The 22,134-nt window shown below is 36.7% G+C and overlaps 1 protein-coding gene across 13 annotated transcripts in view; it reads right to left on the bottom strand.

Annotated features, from left to right (window-relative positions):
- The window catches only part of LOC124616783 (FK506-binding protein 5), a 215,240-nt gene that overhangs the window by 149,242 nt on the left and 43,864 nt on the right, over positions 1 to 22,134 (bottom strand). For 5 of the 13 annotated variants that reach the window (XM_047145194.1, XM_047145187.1, XM_047145195.1 and 2 more), the window contains 3 exons: positions 17,661 to 17,853; positions 17,527 to 17,547; positions 11,997 to 12,136 (listed from right to left, as the gene is read on the bottom strand). In XM_047145194.1, the coding sequence (XP_047001150.1) occupies positions 11,997 to 12,136; positions 17,527 to 17,547; positions 17,661 to 17,853 (354 nt within the window). Of the gene's footprint in view, positions 1 to 11,390; positions 11,492 to 11,996; positions 12,137 to 17,526; positions 17,548 to 17,660; positions 17,854 to 22,134 lie in introns of all 13 variants that reach the window. The other 8 variants (XM_047145189.1, XM_047145192.1, XM_047145190.1 and 5 more) reach the window with 3 other exon arrangements.

The following is a 22,134-nucleotide window of genomic DNA, read 5'->3' on the forward strand; positions in this document are numbered from 1 at the left end:
GTAGACTTCCCGACCATGTTATAGTTTTGGGTGGAGATTTTAATTTGCCAGATATAGACTGTGAGACTTAAACATTTATAACAGGTGGCAGGGCCAAAGAATCCAGTGAAATTTTTTTCAAATGCATTATCTGAAAACTACCTTGAGCAGTTAAACCGAGAACCGACTCGTGGTGATAACATGTTAGACCTTCCGGTGACAATCAGACCTGAACAATTTGAAACAGTTAACGCAGAACAGGGAATCAACAAATTGACACATGGTGCAGGGAATGGCAACTGAATCTCAATGTCGACAAGTGTAATGTGCTTTGAATATGTAGAAAGAAAGATCTTAGCTACAATATAGCAGGTCAGCAACTGGAAGCAGTTAATTCTATAAATTATCTGGGAGTAGGCATTAGGAGTGATTTAAAATGGAATGGCCATATAAAATTAATCGTTGGTAAAGCAGATGCCAGACTGAGATTCACTGGAAGAATCCTAAGGAAATGCAGTCCAAAAACAAAGGAAGTAGGTTACAGTACACTTGTTTGCCCACAGCTTGAATACTGTTAACCGGTGTGGGATCCGTACCAGACAGGGTTGTTAGAAGAGGTAGAGAAGATCCAATGGATAGCAGCGTGCTTCTTTACAGGATCATTTAGTAATCGCGAAAGCATTACGGAGATGATAGATAAACTCCAGTGGAAGACTGCAAGAGAGATGCTCAGTAGCTCGGTACTGGCTTTTGTTGAAGTTTTGAGGACATACCTTCACCGAGGAATCAAACAGTATATTGCTCCCTCCTATGAGTATCTCGCGAAGAGACCATGAGGACAAAATCAGAGAGATTAGAGCCCACACAGAGGCATACCGACAATCTTTCTTTCCATGAACAATACGAGACTGGAATAGAAGGGAGAACCAATAGAGATACTCAAGGTACCCTCCGCCACACACTGTCCGGTGGCTTGCGGAGTATGGATGTAGATGTAGATATAGAAATTATCATATGCAAAAATTTTTCAAACCACAGATGTTTGTCTATATCTCGTTGCCAATATGAACTTGGCATTTCACAAACAACACATTTGCGCCAGAACGAAGTCTTCACTCTACAGCAAAGACTGCTGATACACCACTTCCTGGCAGATTAAAACAGTATGCACAACTGTGACTCTAACCAGGGACCTTTGTCTTTGACAATCAAGTCCTCTACCAACTGAACTATCCAAGTATGACTCATGGCCCATCCTCATAGCTTTCTTTCTGCTAGTAACTCATCTCCCAAGCTTCACAGGAGTTTTTCTGCAAAACTTGGAGAAATAGCACTCCTGTAAGAAAGGCTATTGTGAGGACATGGCTCAGCCACAGTCTGGGGGATGTTTCCAGAACAAATTTTTCGCTCTGCAGCACAGATTGCATTGATATGAAACTTTCTGACAAACTAAAACTGTGTGCTGAACTAAGTTTCCAACCTGAGATCTTTGCGTTTCATGGAAAAGTGCTCTATGCCCCAGGTTTGAAACATATTCTAGCACATAGTTTCAATCTGCCAGACTGTTTTACACATTTGTGATTTGCAAACACACTCCTAAATAGAAAATATTATCACTATAACTTATGCTCAAATACTTGTGTTCAGTACTACTATCATGCTATTTTAATATACTAACTGTGAATTTTAATGAATGCTTACCCAGACAAATTCATGCATAAGCTGCAGCAAATTCAGTGGGAACATATCGTGCGATTATAACAATTGTGCATAACTGGTGATTTGCACACAGTTCACAGACAACAAAATAAGAAATATCCAAATGAAATTAAATATTTTGTTACACATTTTCTATCTTGCAAGAAGAAGTGCTTCATTCGCTAATGCAAACAAACTAATCTGGTAAAACTACTGACTGTAAATGCAAGTAACTTATTACTGACTAAAAGGAATTGATCATCATCATCATCTCCTACAGGACTGCAAATAATACCATCACAGAAAAGGAAAATCTAAGTACACTAACAAACACATTGTTATATCACAAGGCTACTGAAAGTTTTTATGCTACAGGATCAAAAACATACTCTAGACGTCAGGTGTCTGAATACGATGGTATAGTACAAGTTGAAGGAATCAGTTAAGGTTTATGAATGCAGTTGTAATTGCAAAAGTTTAAACAGTAAGACCTCAGGTTACTGTGTGTGTGTGTGTGTGTGTGTGTGTGGGGGGGGGGGGGGGGGGGGGGAGAGAGAGAGAGGAAAGGATGGGTGGGTGGGTACGTGCATGCAAGTCAATTCATAACTAAAACTATAACACTGTCTCAATATTTGCATCCTTGAACAGACTGAATGCAAAGAAAGTCATACATAATAGAAAAGCATGCGAGAGACGATTATCAGAAAATTTTCCCTTACATTATACTAATGTAATTGTATGATGTGTTGTATTATTCTGGTATTAAAGAAATATTATTGATTCATTTAAAAGAGTAACCTTTTATAAAGATAAGAAGTAATATTATCCATGAAAAATTGTATTTTGTTAATATTCTGCAGCTGATTAGAGATCAAAAATTCTTTAATCATTAAATATTTTGTACTTGGGTTCTGCATCATAAAGTTGGGTGTTGCAATGAGATGAAGAAATTACATAAGTATAAAACACATTGTTTCTTTGGAAATGTATACCAGTTTTCAAGAAAGTTATTCTCTTGTTGTAGTTAGTGAATAGAGCATGTAACAAGCACAGTACCTTTTAGAAAAATGAACAACAGGGTGAAACATAGATCTATATTTTACAGAAATTTGAGAAAAAACTTTTTACATTGTTTTCAAATAGGAACAACTGTTACACAGTCTTAAAAACACTCAGATTTCTACAGCCATGACAAGTAAAATAAGTATCTCGCAATGATGACAGTGGAGTGCCATAGAACTACTTTCATTCTCAGAGTAAATGAAAAAAGCGACTTTTATAATCTTATACAATATATATTATACTGCTCTCACAAAAAGGAATACGTAGGAATACAAAGAAAAAGACACCATGGGCACTGCACCCAAATTATCTCCATTATATAATGTTGTTCTTCTGGTCATGCTTCTTAGCTGCAACAGGCATAAGACGTGCTTTGTTGAGGCTGCACATTTTCGCGATTTTCACCGTAATAAACTCAGGCTGCAGTGTTCTTCTTTGGAATACCAGTGAAGAAGTGTGCACAGAATCAGCCAAGTGAAAAATCATGCAATATGCACTTTTATTTATATACAAAAGCAAACTTCAGAATTTTCCTTCGTATGAGACCACGTGTACAAGAACTGTGTACCAATTCAGAGTTCAGGATTCACTTATTTTACTGATCATGTCGCTTCAGCATAATTTTATATTGATTGTATCAACATCCATTTGTATTGTGATACATTGTGAAATACTGAATATTTGCGAGTGTCGCAATAAACACGTACTGCTATTGTCAATAATAGGCTTGAACTTAATTGTGTTCTTTTATAATTTTTGAGAACAGAGGCCTATCCTCATTCAAAACAATTGTTCTCTAATTTCATTGCACAATTATGTGAAAAACAGGTTATTTTTGAGAATTTTCAGATGCTTACAAAACTTTATTTTTGTAAGTTTTGGATGTGTAATTTATTTCATAGCAGATCAGCACTTGTGGTTCACAGTTCTAGCAAGAATACATCACCCCTGTATTCATTGTATACCAACACAAATAAAGGTGTATTTTTGAGAATTTTCAGACGCTAGCGTTGTTCTTTGCATAATTAATGAGCAATTTGTAGTAAATCAGCATTTGATTTAGTTGCAGATAGTCTAACTAACATAATATGTTACATCTAGTTCCCTTAAAGAGGAGTAGCCACACAAGTTATCTGCATCTATCATAAATAACTCTATATTTAAGTTTGTGAACAACTATATAACCTCAAAGGAAACTAGTAATTTTTACCACAGGTTTTTGTATTGCCTTAATAGAAATCTTATTTTGTTATTTCCTTCCTCTTAGCTCAACTGATTAAAAGATAGTCAGCGGGCTTAATTTAAAGTTATTTGTTCACTGCCTTGTAATACAATACACCAGCCAAAATGCAGTCCCATTAAGAATGCTGTTCTCAAACATGGGATTAATTGGTTGAAATTCGTAAGCAGCTGGAAACGATTGACAGTTGCTGCAAGTCAGTGTGTTGGAAGAGCTCCTGAGATTTGTGTACCTGTGATACCCATACCACAGATACCTCAAGTACTATCCTCTCCTCTGGATCCTGTCACCTCTGTAGAAAGTACAGGATCTACCATTACTCATCCACCTGACTGCAAGTGGCGTGTCAATGGTAGATCTAGGTGTCCTGTACAGGGTGCATGGGGACCAGGAAGGACTCAAGGTACTGTACCAATCCCTGTAACCAACAAGTTTGAGGTGCTCCCTCTCTCTGAAACTGAAACTTAGGCAGTGGGACTCACTTCCAACTGTTTTGAGGAAACCTGTTTTGTCCAGTGTCGAGAGAAGGCGAACACGAAAGGGTAGGTGTAAAAATAATGTTCAACAGTAAAGGCTTCAAAAAATATAGACCTACAACATATGATCGCACAGATATGCTTACCATTTATCCAGTACAAATTGAGGCATGTTCAGAAAGTACATGTACACTAACCGTAACAGGTTGTGGCCTTTTGTTTTTAGAGGGTTGGCAACACTGAGTAGTAGAAGGGGATCCCCTGACCAGAGCAAACATCACAAGAACATGGTAGTAGACAAACTCTAGTTATAGTGTCCAGCTGCACAAAAGATGTAGGTAAAAAATCCCATCATGTGTGAGCCACATGCTGTGATCCACTTCCTAATCGTGGAAAGAATAGCACTTAATGAAATTTTTTTATGAATCAAAATGGTTTGTGGCAAAGATGTTATGAACAGAATGAGTGTGTTAACATGGTGTAGAGTGTTTAGTGGAGGTAGAACAAATGTTCATGATGAACAGAGGGTTGGAAGACCTACTATTTTGACTTGAGTTGGTGCAAAAAATGGATGAAATTTCTGCAATGTTTACACAACTCTCTGAAACTCTCTTATACGAGACACTCACAGAAATGTTGGGATACTGGAAACAGTGTGCAAGATGGGTCGCAAAACACCTGACAGAGGAGCACAAGAAAAATAAAGTCAATAGTGCATGCGAGCAAATTAAATTGGAAGGTGAGGATTTTCTGAGCTCTATTGTGACCAAAAATGAAATTTGGGTGACTCATTACATGCCTGAGGCAAAAAGACAGTTGTCACAGTGGCATCACACCAATTCCCTATCTGCAAAAAAATTCAAACCCATAGTTCTGGTCAAAAAAATCATGGCCTATGTGTCTTGGGGCTGGACAGCATCATTTTGGTTGAATTTTAGCATCAGGGGAAAAACATCAATGCACAACTATATTGTGAGACCCCGAAACATTTTAAAAGGAGTATTCAAAACAAAATGAGGGGTATGCTGACAAGAGGAGTGCACTTGCTGCAAGGCAATGCCCATCTTCACATAGCCTTTTAGCCACCAATGCATCCTAGGACTCATTTAGATGGGATGTTTTGAACCATCCACCATGTTCCCTTGACTTGGCACCTGCAGATTATCATCCTTTTCTTCTCCCTGAAGGCACACAAGAATAAATTTTTAATTGATGAGAGGTTCTGAAGTGGGGGAAGGATCTGACAGGAGAATTTTTTGAGGAGGTCATAAAGAAGATTGTGCCACAGTTTATCACATGTACTGAATGGGATTGCAATTATGTGCAAAAATAGTCAACAAGTGTACCCACAGTATCCTGTAAGTTTTTCAAGTACAATTTTTCAAAAAAGAATGTAAAAATCTAGTACACCTACCTTCTGAACATGCCCCGTACTAAAAATTTTTCATTAGAAAACAATCAAAGTCATCTCTTACAGTGCTACATAACATTTTCATCTTGATGACTTGATTCAGTTAAAACTATTAACAATTAACAAGGCTTAATTACATGTAAGTATATAAGCAGACCAATTCTTATCTTCAGGAGGTGCAACTCCAACAAAGCCAATAGATGCTCATATAAATAAATAAATAAATAAATAACAGCTCAGCTAACTTTCACAGCCAAAGAACATTTCCTCAGAGGAGAAAAGAGAACTAGCTGACAGGAGTGGGAGGTGCAGAGAATCTGAGTGATCTGTCCCTCCTGTCCCCCTTCTTTCTCAACTGTTTCCCTATTCTCCCCTGTAGAAGGAACAAATTGTTCTAAAATTTAGTACCTTATAATGATCTGTGAGTTTATACCACATGTGCCTGGAATTCCATCTCATGAATTCAATTACTGGTCAGTCCCTCTGACTATTTGTGGATTTCAAAAATTTCTTATAGAATTTTCCTTTTCATATGAAGGAAAGGTTTGGACAGTTTTCTAACATTAAGTTTGACTATGAAAATGTATGCATTAACTTGGTATCATCTAAAAGATATATAATGACTTTCATAACTTTAACATTACCAATATTTCTTATTGAAACTCATACACCATACAATATGTTCACGAGTACATTCTAATCTGAGGTATCTGCTGCACAAGGTAATGATAAGTAAGCATTATCGATCATTACAAACTAGGAACAACAGGTGTGATTGTGTGACCACACTGTGGTATCATTAATGAAACTGGTTGCTACAGATTTCACATTCTCTCAAAATTAGCCAATACATTACATAAAATCTTACTGCAGGATGTGGAGGCACCACAAAAATACGGAACTAGTGCCACTGAATAATAAGTTGTAACTACAATTGTTTTCCTATATTCTTATTAGTAAAATATATGATACAAATTTCATAGTACTCTGATCCCTTATTTTTAGTACTGCAATTTTTCCATTTAGTAGTGTACGTAAAACAGTAATCACTAGGGACCAGAATAAATAACTTCTCTTTTTTTGGCAAAATTCACACTTAAAATTTTGTTTGTTTGTAAATGATTAGACATACAAATTTAAGGATGAAGCCTTTTGATATTTATATGCAGTAAATAAAGCTTTTCCAAACTATACTTCATAAAACAGTTCATCTGCGTGCAACTGACTAGAAAATAGTATTTATTAGGTAATTTCATGTTTTTGTATCTGTATTCGCATTTATTGCAAATGTAAAATTTTCAGGTCCCTAGTAGTCACTTCTTCAGAACATAAATATATGTAAATAAGTATTATATACACACCCAAAAAAAAAAAAAAAAAAACATCTAGAGTGAAGCACCCAAATGCATGGTCGGATGTCACTGTAGTTTCATGCATTTATACATCCTTGGCAGGTATGTAAATGATTAGAGTTGCAATTATCTCTGGCAGCTAGTAAGGCCCCAAGAGGGCATTAATCTTGTCCATGATTCCATGATTTAAAGTTGTTACCAGGTTACCAGACTTGGCAGCGTATACAGAGAGGGGTGTGAACAGCATCAGATATTGAATCATTACTGTGAAAAATGCGAAGTACTGAGTATTCATAAGAGAGGCCATTATCAGCAACTACAAAGTTTAAAGTTTGAATGAGGCCTCATTGTGGGTCTCAATTTAACTACCTGGTCGAATCGTGCAGTATCCATATTTGTGGGTTATTTGGATGTGATAATTTGGATGTGACATTGCCCAAATGTTGGAGAGCACAGGAACGTTTGGGCAGGCATACTCATTGTCAAGATTCTGGTTGACCACATCTGACCACCACAAGGGAGGATCGCTGTATTGTGCACCAAGTAGATCATAACACTTCACATCTGCACCTGCAATCCTAGAACAAGTAGTGGACTTTTTGCAACATGTTGTGTCATCCTGCACCATTGGTCAGAACTAACTGCAGCTGGAATGGTGAATTACCATCCCATGCATACGCTGCTGTTAACACTACAACACAAATGGCTGCATTTAGAGTGGTGCCATGACCAAGAAGAGTGGACTACTGACAAATAGTATTGAACTGTGTATTATGTTCAGCAATGAATCATGGTTCCACACTACCCTGGATGATCATCACAGGTGTGTATGGTGGCAACCTGGGCAAAAGTCACATCCTTCCAATGTTTTGAAGAGTCAAACCAATGTTGCTCTCACATATGACAGTATGTGTTGCTCTCACATATGACAGTATCATGGTGCCTTTTTCAAAAGGACAATGCTCATCCAAACATGGCACATGCCTCTTTGAACTGTGTGCCTGATGTTGGGGTACTCCAGTACAAAGTAAGGTACCCAGATCTGTCCCTGACAGAAGTTGTGTGGTACCAATTTAGACGTCAACTCTGTCCCATTGCCAGTATCCAGGATATCAAAATCCAGTTACAATGGTTGAGGTTCAATTTGGCTCTGGAGAGTATACAATAACTTTATGGCACACATCCCAACTGAATCGGTGCATGCATCCAGGCAGGAGGGATTGCAGTGTTATATAGGTAAGTGGGCTCATATTGCCAAGTTCTTTGTAAATTTGGCTCGAATTTGTAATCACTGGAGTAACATCATACAACCTTACAACTTATGAAGTTTCATTTTGTTTGCAGTGCCCCTACTGGGTGCTTCATTTCTTTTGTTAGGCTGCATACACTAGTTCAAAATTTAGCAATTACTGCTTACATTATACACATATTTTATGACCTCTAGTGCTTATAGGACAAACCAAATTGGGAATTATTTTATTTAACACAAACTGTTTTTATTTTCAGATAATCTGAACAGTGGGATAAAAATGGTTACTAATGAAATACCAGAAGGAAAGAAAAACAAATAGGATACACATAGGCAAACAACATTTACTACAATGAAATTTTCACTCTGCAGTGGAGTGTGCGCTGATATGAAACCTCCTGGCAGATTAAAACTTGTGTCGGACCAAGATTCGAACTCAGGACCTTTGCCTTTTGCGGGCAAGTTCTCTACCATCTGAGCCGCCCAAACACGACTCACGAGCCATCCTCACGGCCTTAATTCCGCCAGGGCCTCATCTCCTAGTTTCCAAACTTCACAGAAGCTCTCCTGAAAAACTTTGCAGAACTAGCACTCCTGGAAGAAAGGATACTGCGAAGAAATGAAATTCTGGAAACTTCCCCCAGGCTGTGGCAAAGCCATCTCTCTGCAATATCGTTTCTTCCAAAAGTGCTAGTTCTGCAAGGTTTGCAGGAGAGCTTCTGTGAAGTTTGGAAGGTAGAAGACAAGGTACTGGCAGAATTAAGGCTGTGAGGATGGGTTGTGAGTCATACTTGGGTAGCTCAGATGGCCCGCGAAAGGCATAGGTCCCGAGTTTGAGTCTCGGTCCAGCATACAGTTTTAATCTGCCAGGACATTTCAACATTTACTATTTAGCACATCATAACGAAACTTCACACAACAGATTTGTGCTTAATACATAGAAACACAGTCAACCTGTGATATCTACTTAAGATGAAATACAGAAGAAAGCAATTCTAAATTTTCAAACAATATGAGCACATCTATGGAACAGGTATCTTGGGTACTACCAATTGTGAGCAATTTATTGTAACACATAATATGAAATCAAAACTGTGATCATACTTTGGAAACTTCTGCATTATATTCACAAGAGAGGATTCTAAATGTAAATTACAGTTCTGTGTTTGCATTACATTCTGAAGAGATGATCCAAACTGTAAATTACAAATTTGATGAATGTAAAATAAGTGGAACTCTTCTCAGGTCCTTGGAGAGCCTATGTAGTCAGAAAATGGTTCTACATTCACTTGTGATTAGAGATATGTCACTTTATGTGTCATGTACAAAATATTTTAATATTACCTTTCTTAAAGAAAACTACGGACGTTTAATATTACCACTATTTACAACACACTGATATTGTGTTAAAACTCTACACATGAATTACTATGTTGAATTGTTCTATCAGCAGATGAAGCACACGGTTATCTTGCTTTAGGTAAGAAACTATCTTGTTACAATTGTCCCACAGTTTCAAATCAGACTACAATGTCAGGAAGCAGGTAGTGTGCTTTGGATGTAGTATTTTGGGTTGTCACATGGGACATGCTAACGCATTTTAGCATATGAACTGAAATAACTATTGCCATAGTAAATTCTGTACTTTCTGGGGGATACAGTGAATAAAAGAAATTTCAAAGCAACATTATGTAATTGTTGTTAAAAATCATAGAACAATCCACAAGGAATTAAAGTTTGTGTTTTCGAATTGTTCTATTATGGTGCTTGGAGGAAACTAGTGGAAAAAATTTGGTACAAACAGAAAGAGGGGTGAAGGATTAAGACAGTTTGCTTCATCATGAGAATGTTCATCCACTCCCACCCTATTCATCTGACCATGGCTCTACCCATCTTTATTTTCCCCATGAAATGGAATTCCATTTAACTCTCACTGGGATTGCAACAGTAATCTAACATGTCAGTGGCCTTCCAATAATGATTTGTTCAACTCCTAGTACAAGAGACCAGGGGGACTATGTTGTGGTGACTGGGGAAATTAAAGTATAACAGCAGTATTCTCTTTTTTAATAAGAGATGCTAAGAAGATGATGGCAGCACTGTGTACACTCAGATACCACCATGAGAAGATTTAAAAAACTGATGCACATAAAAATTCCAAGGCTCCACTCAATGAGAATGAGAAGTAAGATGAATAATAATTATCTGAGTCCCAGCTTTAGTTGTTATTGATTTGTCAATTGGTAAGTTGATGGGCAATCATGTTTAGTGTAATGTGTGTGAGATTGAGTGTTTATTCCAAAGTGGTTTTTGTCAAACTGAGTGCAAATCAGAAACAGAAAATTGGACAGTTATTTTATGGTGGCACATTCCTGTCTCATAAAGTAAAGAGACTTAAGACAATGTGTGGCTCCAAATGTCTGATATTTCCCCTAATGACAACAGTTGTAGGATCACAGCATTCAATTGACTGCAATTCCAGTTACTAGTAACACATTAGAAAACTTTTGTAAACTAATGATGAAGTCACTTTTCAGAATAAATTATATAACTATTATAACAAGAAAAAACACAAGTTTATAAACATAACATTTATTTTTGCAAAAATTTTTATTTTGTTATGAAAAGTCCTACATCTAAGTAATGACTTGATGAAAGTCACTACATCTTCTCTCAGTTAAACTTCTGCATAATTATATCTGAAATCCGCACTTTAATTGTCATTTAATTAACTGGTATACATACATTAAACACATTAAAAGTGTTATCCAGAACTAAAATAATTTCAATAACAAGAGTACGAAAAAATGTAGTTCTTCATCTCATTATAGCTCACACCCACACTGCTCATTGTTACTTGGTTGTAAAGCTACTTAGCCATGCAGGACACTTGACAAATGCCAACAGTGTCATTACACAGTACCTTCTTTTCTGACAGAGAACTGTTTTGTGTTCCAGCTCGCTTTTCTAGAATCTCTCTTTGAAGATCCACTTCAGCTATTAATCCTGTGATTGCTGTCATAACTACGAAAGAAGTAGGTCAAAAGAGGGTAAATGAGAGATAAATTACAGCAAAGAAACTTCCAATCATTACTGCCACAAGATTCAGGTCTCAAGAATTCTTGTCTGTGACAGTGGATACAATTAATAATTTCACAAATCTATATTTACAGGGTACGTATCTAAACCACATTACTGATGTTTTGACATTGCTGTTTCTATTTTGCACACCATTTTCAGAAATTTTGTGCTTGATGCACAACAATCTTGCTCTAACTTCATGAGTGATGGCTGTTAATACATTTATTTTCAGCTCTTGATATTCACATCTGTTCTAAGCTGTACAAAATGTGATCATATTCTATTCAGGTATGAAAGTTCATAGTGGTGCACCTACAAACACAAACAGCAATGTTTCCTGGAATTTCTAGCAGTGGACACATTTTCAATGACATGAACTGCAAATGCGATAAAAAATCAAAATGCCATGCAAGCCACCAAGCTGTGGATATGAGCATACTGCCCTAACCTTGGCATGAAATGAACCCAAACACATGCCTGATGAGGAATGCAAGGGAAGAGGAACTGAACCCATCTGAGCTACAATCCTCTCCATGGCTGCTTCTGTCTCCTCAAGCCGCTTGCGCAGGTGATCAATCTCTAGATCCCCTGAAAGACAGACCATAGTAACCTGCCACTGCACCTTTATTCCTAGATGATTTCCAAAACAGGGCTATAGTGAAGAGCCAATAATTCTTTACTGTAGGAGTCATACGATGGTGTTTCTCCTTTAATATTACTTTCTTAGACAGGAAACTAAATTTGTGTCATACTTCTTTTGAAACACAATGGCAAAGCATTAACTTTTGCTTAGCATTAAAATTTGTTTAACATCAACTCTCACTTGGATTCTTCAATGGGACATTGGCTTGCCAGCAAAACTCGTGCATGCCCTCATAAGAAACAAGAAAGATGGACATCTCACATAACTCAATTGTGGACAGCTTATGGTGAACTGAAAGAGATCTTAGAATTAATCAACAGGTCCTACAAATTTCCATTTTTAAAACCAAGCCTCCAGTGTTAACATTAAACAGATCAGTACATCAATTCCATCCAGGTCTCCTCCAGCTTGGGCAACATACAAGTTTATAAGGTTTATGTCAAATACTGGACATAATGCAACTGTTCACTGATTTTGCTGAAGAAAGAATGGGTTAAAAGCTGTTCACAAGTACAAAACAAATGATTCATATGAGAAACAATAATAGTCACAGGACATTCAGATAATGTTTATAACACACAGCAAATATGGTAAAAGAGAATATCAACAACTCAGACTGTAAGAAAAAAATAATAATCTAATATCATTAGCTGCACAGTTTCCTGACCTGAAAAGTTGAGTAGTATAGCTCACTAACAGTTGGAAATGTCCAACATATTTTCTATACTAAAACAGATTAATTCTGGACTGGTATGTCAAATATGCAATCTGATTCAGTAATTATACAAACTTAACTAACACATTTATATGCAGCTGATAGACTGCTTTTTGTGTATCAAAGTAAATGAGAGTTGTTTTCACACAATAATTCAGAAAGTCACTAAGTTGGACAGAATTACTGAAACATTAACAACTAAAGCATGGCTGACAAGCAAGAAACAAATAGATAAACAGTTGTTCATCTGTTACTTCCAGAACTTTTATACAGTTAATTAGCCAGCAATAATTACTAGGGAACCAATGAAACATTAGGAAAAAAAATTGCACACATATCAGATGTACTAGCCTGAAGCAAAATACTGTACCACAATTTCCAAAGCCCTGGAATACAACAGCAGATACATCATCAATTTCGAGTCTGTAATATAAACTACCAACCGCATCAGGTTATTTTTCCTAATTTTCCCATTTTTCATAATTTGTTGTTCCATTTTAACTCCTTTCTCACTTATCACGTCACTCCAATCTCTCTCATTTCTTTTGTATTTCATATTCACCTGCACTTGAATGATATCTTTACAGTTTTCACTCTCAACTTTGATACATTGATTGAATATAACTAATTATTATATACTCCATAGCTAGCTTCAATTCCTACCTTGCACATTGGGGCTATTTATCTTTTCCTTTTGTCAGTTACACATCAGTCTCTTTCCCCCAATAAAGGAATGACCCCCCCCCCTCCCGCCTCTAAAAAAAAACAAAAAGTTTCAAAAATCCACCCAGCAGATTGGCAACGAGGGTTGGTGCGCCAGCCAGCCTCCCTGATTTCATATGATGTCATATGGCCAAACTAAAGGACTAGAGGACTAATAACGTGAGACGAATTTCAATATTTTGACTGCTGTTCACAGCAAGGTTTAATACTTTTGAAGTAGTGAGCTGAAGAGAACACAAGTTAGGATACCATGGGATAAAATTTCTCATCTGGAGGCAATGAAAAACAATCTAAATTTTTCTCAAGCAGATTTAGAGCATTACTGCAAATATTTTACTGTATGTTTTTTACAGCTAAAGTATGTCTGTTACACAAAGGTCTTCCATATTAATATGTCTGGACAGAAATTAGTCAAGGTATAGTTACACACGCCTTGGCAGCATGGCTTGCTATTGGTTGAATTTAGTTTGAAATTTGACAATAATAATGGCTGAATGTGTACTTTGTGTGACTGTCTTTGCCAGCAACTACTATTATGCAAGTAGTGTAAAGGCCAAAATCATAGCTTCCCCTCAATCCAGTGCATATCTTCTCTTATTACAACACAGCAACAGAATATTACATAGTGGGTAAAATGTTCAAACACTAACAGCAATACATCAAATACCACTTGCACTCTTCTTTCCATTTGCAAATACGTCACTGAATGAATACAAATGGACCAATGATTGAGAATTAATAGGATATAATTCTTTCAAAACTCCCAATTAAATCCACTTTCACAGACACATGAGTGGCCTGTAGGCAGATGGTGACAATACATAAAAAACACACCTACCATCCATTTGATTGGCTGCCATGACTTTCTTATTACCACTAATGGTAGTTTCATACAAATGTTAACCATATGTTCACAGTGGTCTCACAGTTTATTTCTCTCAATACAAGTCACACGCACGAGACGATTTTCTGCTGATTCCACTTTGTGATCCAGTTTAACAATCATAAGTAGAAGTTTGTGAATACATCATAATCCTCTTGGCTTCAATTTCTGTTAAACACTACCCCATAACCAACTCCAACCCACCCCAGGACCTCGACTTCACTCATACTGTCAAATCCTCTTCCTCAGTCTCTCCTTCCTATCTTCTGTCATTCCTTCCCATCCCATTCCTCCTCATTTTGTGTGCTGCATGAACACACCAGTTATGGAGTGTCTTTCAGGGTGTCTAAATTCCTATCCAATGCAACTGATGCCTCTAATTCTCACTTTCTCTTCCTCCGAGCCATCATCCATGGTCCCTCCACCTCCCTCCCATTCTCCACCTCATTTGTGTCTCAACCACTCCACCCAGCACGAATCCTCACGCCATTCTACCTGCAGAACTGCAGTCCCACCATTGTGTACTCAGCTGGCACAATGTATGTGTGTGTGTGTGTGTGTGTGTGTTTTTCTCTAGTTCGAAAAAGGATTCATCTGAAAGCTAGCAAAGTTTTCAGCGATTTTTATATGCTTGTCAATGATTCAACATCTCTAATATTTGGTGAGTTGTTACTCTTACTCGTATTTTTTTGTTACATTCTGCCAGAACTTTCCATACTACATGAATGTACATTTTTGTTACATTCAAAATATTGTGCAATATTGTTATTGTTGCTTCAGACTTTCACCTTGTATTTAATAGTTGCCTTGGCCCAGATAAGATTTTCTTTCCCTTTTCATTCTTTGAACTTTTAACACTGTAACCTCTTTTCCTTGTTTTCCCAAGTACTTTTGTTACATAATTTGTCCTTTTTCCTATGTCTGTATAACATACAATTTTTAAGATGCTACATTTAATACCTAGTTTAATCTGGTATTCGTCCCTGTTCTTATATAAATTCCCAGAATCTACATTCCTGCCTGGTGAATCTGTTTCTTTCTAATTCTGATTCATGATTGCTCTGCATCTAACAATTTTGTGATCAATGTGATGAGACTTCCTGTCACGCACAACCATTTTGTATACAGTAATTTTCAGATTTTAGTTATGTAAATTACTACCCCCCCCCCCCCCCCCCCTTGAGTGCAAATTAGCATTCTCAATTAAGTAATGGTATAAATTCATCAGCATATTAGTAAATAAAGAGTAATTTAACCAACCAAAGACAAATTTAGATACAATCTGATGCCGCGCATAAAAATCTGGAAAATTTTTATCATCCCCAAACATGTAGGATTGAGTCAGCACTCACAATTAAAAATATATTTGTCCTGATGGTGACCGAATTTCTTATAAAAAATACAGATCATTATAAATTGAAACACAAACTCTTGATACTACAAAGAAATAGAACTGCTTTAATTTTATACACTTGCCATGTGGTTTAAGAATAATGAGAGTTCTGGTGCAATGTAAATAATATGACACTAAAGGATAAAATTCACCAAATAGCAGAAGCACTGAGGTGTTGGTATGCACACAAAAGAGAATGAAAACTTTTCTAATTTCATTATATCTTTTGTGGATGACAAACTGTGACTTTGATTTAAATTGTTGATTTATCTGGTAATAAATATGCAACATGGTTGCCTATTTGTTACCAGATAAATCACCAAACTTTTCTAGCTTTTGGATGAATCCTATGCATCTGCAGCTACATTGTACTGGCTATAAACACAATCAGCCAGCACAATGTATCAGCCCAGGTGTGGCTATGTGTGTGAGCATGCATCCACGCGGGCATGTGTGTGGGGGGAGTTCACCTAAGACTTCTGCTATTCAGTGAGTAGTCTACTTAGTGCCTACATCATTTGCAATTTGCACAAGAATGTGAATAAATACTGCACCTGTCTAACAGTGTCACTGAAAAAGTTTTACCATCATAGATAAGGGTAACAGAACATTACTTGTTCAAGCCATTCTGTCTTTTACACACCCTTTTAGACAGTTGCCTGGCAAGTGGCCACGGGGCTCCCTCTTTACTCACAAACAATGATGTACCAGTTCTGTGATGGATGTTACTTTAGAAATATCAACTATGCATTCATTAATGAGCCAATCATTGAAAGTAAACCAACTATGTCCACTTGAAAAATGTGGACATATTCTGAATGGAGATTTCAGTTCTGTGTTCACAGCCAATACATCACTGCAGTAAATCACAGAGTAATGGTTACTCTGTACAGGTGTTTTTTTTGGTTCTAATGGGTATTTGTCTGTCACACAGAGCTCCAGATGTGGTATTCTGCTTACTTCCTGATGAAGACAACTGATTCCAGGAAATGTGCTTCTGAGTTTTTGACAGTCAAATAATACCCAACATTACTAAACTAGATGGACTAATATACATCAACATTACCCCCTGAAGCACTTCAGTTACCCAGTTGGTCTCCTGATCTGTCAGCAGAATGATTTTATATATATAGTAAAACTCTTTTGAATAATACCCAGGGACACTGTGCAGTGCCATAGTAAAGGTAAAGAAATAAGATAAAATGCTTAGTTAACTGTATCAAATGGAACATTCAATTGGTAAAGCTATGAAACTACAAGAACATAGTGTTTGTCAACCATTCTACATTCTTGTGATGTTATATTAACAAGTTACTGTTGCTGAGTGTGTGTGTGTGTGTGTGTGTGTGTGTGTGTGTGTGTGTGTGAGAGTGTGTGTGTGTGAGAGAGAGAGAGAGAGAGAGAGAGAGAGAATGTAAAAAGAAAAAAGTGTACTACATATGTGATGATGAGAAAATATAAAAGTTTTGCTTGATTGTGACATCTGCAAATATAACAGGACTGAAGGCAGTGAGTCTATCATGAAGTACTATCCCCTTATTATAACAATGAGTTGATAAGTATACAAGTAAAATTTAAGATAAGACTTTAATTAAAGGAACTGAATGTAAATGGTACTCACTTGTATCCCTCTCTTTCCATCCTGGTGCATGAGAGAAAAAAAAACTTTTCAATTTAATCTCACATACATGTATAGCACATACCACACCAAATGAGTCTGACAAAGAAATATTTGCATGGTAGATAAAAACTCACCAAGTCTAGTTCCATTTTCTTCAGGTGCTTTCCATGCAGGTGCTGGTTCATTATTTATTAGTGGCCTCAACTTTTCTTCACAGTTACCATTTTTAGTTGTGTAATCTTCTGCAAAAACAATCTTACGAAATTCTGGGTCTGGATGAAACTCTCCGTAACCTGAACTGTGTTCACTAGGCTTCTTAAACATGACCTATAAACAGAATTAAAACTATCCATCAACAAGGCATCAAACAACTACCACAATAATATGACAATAGCAATTTTTAAGATTAACTGCTATTCGTGAAATAGATACATAAAAAGTTTTTATGATGCTTAAATCAAGTATTAGCAACTATTAAAATATATGAAAACTATTCCATTCCACAGTGGTAGAATGACCTATGACTGTTTTTACAATCAGATTAAAATATGCTCTGTGTATAATACTGCCAAGCAACTTCCTCTTTGATTCCTGTCCCCCATCCATGTTCCAGTACTATTCTTCCTTCTCTTCCTTTTCCTACTATCAAATTCCAACCTCCCATCACAATTAAATTTTTGCCTACCTTAATTATCTGAATATTTTCTCTTATCTCATCACACATTCGTTCAATCTCTTCATCATTAATGAAGCTAGTTGGCATATAATGCATGGCATATAATATTGTGGTGGGTGTTGGCTTCATGTCTACCTTTGTTAAGATAATGCATTAAATATATTGTTTATAATAGCTTACCTGCATTCTTAGGTTGTTAATCAATAAGTCTTAATCTTGAATTAAGTGTATTTGATTTCTTTATAACCCAATACTCACCTGACCAGAAGCCCTGTTCTTCCTGCCACAGAATTTCACTAATTCCTACTATATCTAATTTCAACAGATCCATTTCCCTTTTTATGTTCTCTAACATAGCTTCATGATTAAGGGACCTAACATTCCATGCTCTGACCTGTAGAATTCAAGTTTTGTTTTTCCTGATGATGACACACTCTGAGTAGTCCCTGCCTGTAGATTTGAGGGGGTGACATTTTAGCTCTGGAATATTTTACCCAAGAGGATGCAATCACCATTTAACAATACTGTACAGCTGCATGTGCTATGGTAAAATAATGGCTATAGGTTGCCCTTCCTATCACTGTTTACAGTACCAGCACAGCAAAGTCACACTGGCCAATGCTGCAAGAACAGATCAATCATCCAGACTGTTGCTCCTGTGACTACTGAAAAGGCTGCTGCCCCTCTTCAGGAACCCTAGGCTGGTCTGATCTCTCCCTCCTTTGATGTTGCACCTATGACACCACTGTCTATATCACTGAAACACGCAAACCACTCCACCTCAGAAAGGTCTATGGTTCATAGGAGGACAGCATTCTTAAGAAATCAAAAACACATTGGATTGCAAAATCAAAACTATCACAAGTAAGGAAAAGAAAACTATACATAATTGACAGGGCAAACAGTGAAGTTAAGGAAGAGTTCATGATGTGCTGTGAGATAAAAAACTTCTGTATAATGTCTGAAATCACTAATTCAGGCAATAAAAATAAATATATAAGCAATAACTAAAAGATAAATTGGAAAATCTGCTAAGGAATATGAGGACTTTGCTAATAAAGATAACAGCCATATAATGAACGATAGAAGTCGAATAGCCACCATTTTTAAACATCACTTCATGGGATGTCTCTGAGGATTTGAATGGACAGTTTAAGGTAATGGAAATTATTATGTCCACAAAAACGAAATGTCGTGTGCCAGGGCCTGCCTTTGGGTAGACGGTCACCTGGTGCAAGTCTTTAGAATTGATGCCACTTCGGCAACCTGTGCATCAATGGGGACGAGATGGCGATGATGAAGACAATAGAACACCCAGTCCCTGAGTGAAGAAAATCTCCGACCCAGCCAAGAATCAAACCCAGGCCCCTTAGCATGGCATTCCGTCGCGCTGACCACTCAGCTGTCGGGGCGGACATTATATGCACAAGAACTGTAACATGACTATTTCAAAATAAGATACTTATCATATAAGTAGACTTCTGAATGATCACTGAACAAAACACTTTTTTTTTTCCAAGTCACACATCAGATTACAAAAAATATAAATGATAAAATACTGCTGACTGATATTCTCTGTGACTTACCAAAAGTATCTGATTGTGCAATTCATAGTATTCTCATACAGAAGCTAACATATTACAGTATCAGAGATTTTGCTGGTAACTGGTTTTCTTCCACTCTTGTTCTTGCTATATATAAAAGATCTAACAGAGAGGTAGAAATAGTTCTCTTAGCTGATGATGCAAGTATTACAACTAATGCTAATGGAGAAACTTCAAAATCTGTAAATATAAATAAAATTATCTTGAAAAATGGTTCTCTGCAGATAGACTGTCACTGAACTTGGATAACATGACACTACATGCAGCAATTCAATATTGCCCGAGGCTCGACCACACCATTAGAAATAATGCATGAGGGTAAATCAATAAATAGAACAGAATATTTTAAATTCTTAGGTTATATACTGAGAAGAACCTCGGCTGCAAGTCACATGTTACAGATCATCCAGATCATCTTAAACATTATCTAAGTGCTGCCATTTTTTCATTGTAGATAATAACAGATTTAGAAGATAAAGTTCCAAACAACTGACTTAACTTTTCCTATATTTAATTCATTACTATCTTATGGCATCATATTCTGGGGTAACATGGCATGAGGGAAAAAATAAGCTCATTGTACAAAATATTAGCCATCCATTTAAACGGGCACACCGATCACTTCGGAACACTGTAAATGGTTACGACAATATGATAAATTCTTAACACAAATGTTGCTTTGTATTGAAGGCTTCTGGATGCATTGTTCATTTTAAATTCTCTGTCTCATTTATTGTCTAGGGGTCAACTAAGCATCTGTCACATTACCCTGTTAATCCTCATAAATTATACAGAATGCAGGCAGGATTGAAATATGACGTGATAAAATTTAAATAATGTTCTCAACTCACTTGTCTTCAGACTTAAAATACATAAAATTTATTAATTCATTTTGGTGATTGAATTATAACCGATATTTCTCAAATTTATTGAAAAGGGAAGTATACCATGTTAACTACCAAGTAGTTCTAGTAAACTACCAAAGTTATCCAAAGTCCACCACTGTCCAACAAGTGTTAACTATTATATGTCCAAACACTCAGTGACTCATAGAAATTCCATAAGGTCTACACTGAATAACTTATGTGAAATTATGCTTGATGTGAGAATTATTAAAAGCCCAAACTACTTATTTCAGGGACCTTCACCAGGTTGGATTAATAGAAGAGAGAGACAAGATCCAATGAGCGTGTTTTGTCTCGGGATTATTTAGTCAGCATGAGAGTCTTCCAGAAATGTTCAATAGACTCTAGTGGCAGACACTCCAAGAGAGGCATTGAGCATCATGGAGAAGTTTACTACTTAAATTCTGAGAAGGGCACATCCCGGAAAAGTTGGGCAACATATTACTTCCTCCCAAATGTGTCTTTCAAAATGACAATGATAAAATCCAAGAAATTAAAACTTCTTCCCAAACACCATTTGTGAACATAACAGGGAAGCCAGGATCAGATTAGAGGTACCAGAAATACCTTCCACCACACACCATACGTTGGCTTGCGGAGTAGAGATGTATGTAGATGTAGATGAAGACATATAGACAGTATTATGTGGTATTGGAGTGTTGTCTCTGGGTGGAGGAGGAAGGTTACCTAATTTTTTTTGTCTGGTGTGTTTATGTGGAGTCCACTTTAGAACCTCTTGCACACAGTTCCATAAGTAGCTTGAAACAATCATCTAAATATTTCTTTGTTGAAAATAAAATAATGTAAATCAGCATGTTTCTCTAACTTTCACTACAAAAGTTTACTATAACTGTACTCCTGACCTGTTTCACATAGTAAAAAGAGATTGCAATTATGATACTTTGTCTTTTTGTATTCATAGAATTTGTATGTGCTAGGTTTATTTTTTTCTATCTTACATCACTTTCTCTGAGGAGTCTACTATGTGATTGTTGGTCTGTGAGGTGCTTCACTGGTGTCAAATGACAGTTTTAGTCAATCTTTTGCTGACAGAAGGCATGGCTTTCTTGTAAATGTAACAAATAGTTTAAAATGTCGTAACAGATTTACTTAATTTTGTTGCAGACTAGCGACTGCATCTTGTGTACTAGGCAGATGTGACATCACATAGTAGGTGCAGGATGGGCTTAGCAAAGCAAAGAACATGATATTCTGTTTTTAGTGACCACAAGGGTAGCACATATTGCAGCTGAACAAAGTGTGTAATAAACTAGTTTAGATTTTGTTGAACTTAACCTATTCCAAAAGTTTTCATTACTAGAAAGGCAACAGAACTTCACAATATGGGGGCCTATCTGGGATTTGTCTGATAAACTCAGACAAGCTGGTAATTGTGATTTATGCAATGAGGTAAGTCTGAATG

The sequence above is a fragment of the Schistocerca americana genome, chromosome 5 (genome assembly GCF_021461395.2).
Source record: "Schistocerca americana isolate TAMUIC-IGC-003095 chromosome 5, iqSchAmer2.1, whole genome shotgun sequence".
Classification (NCBI taxonomy): Eukaryota; Metazoa; Arthropoda; class Insecta; order Orthoptera; family Acrididae; genus Schistocerca; species Schistocerca americana.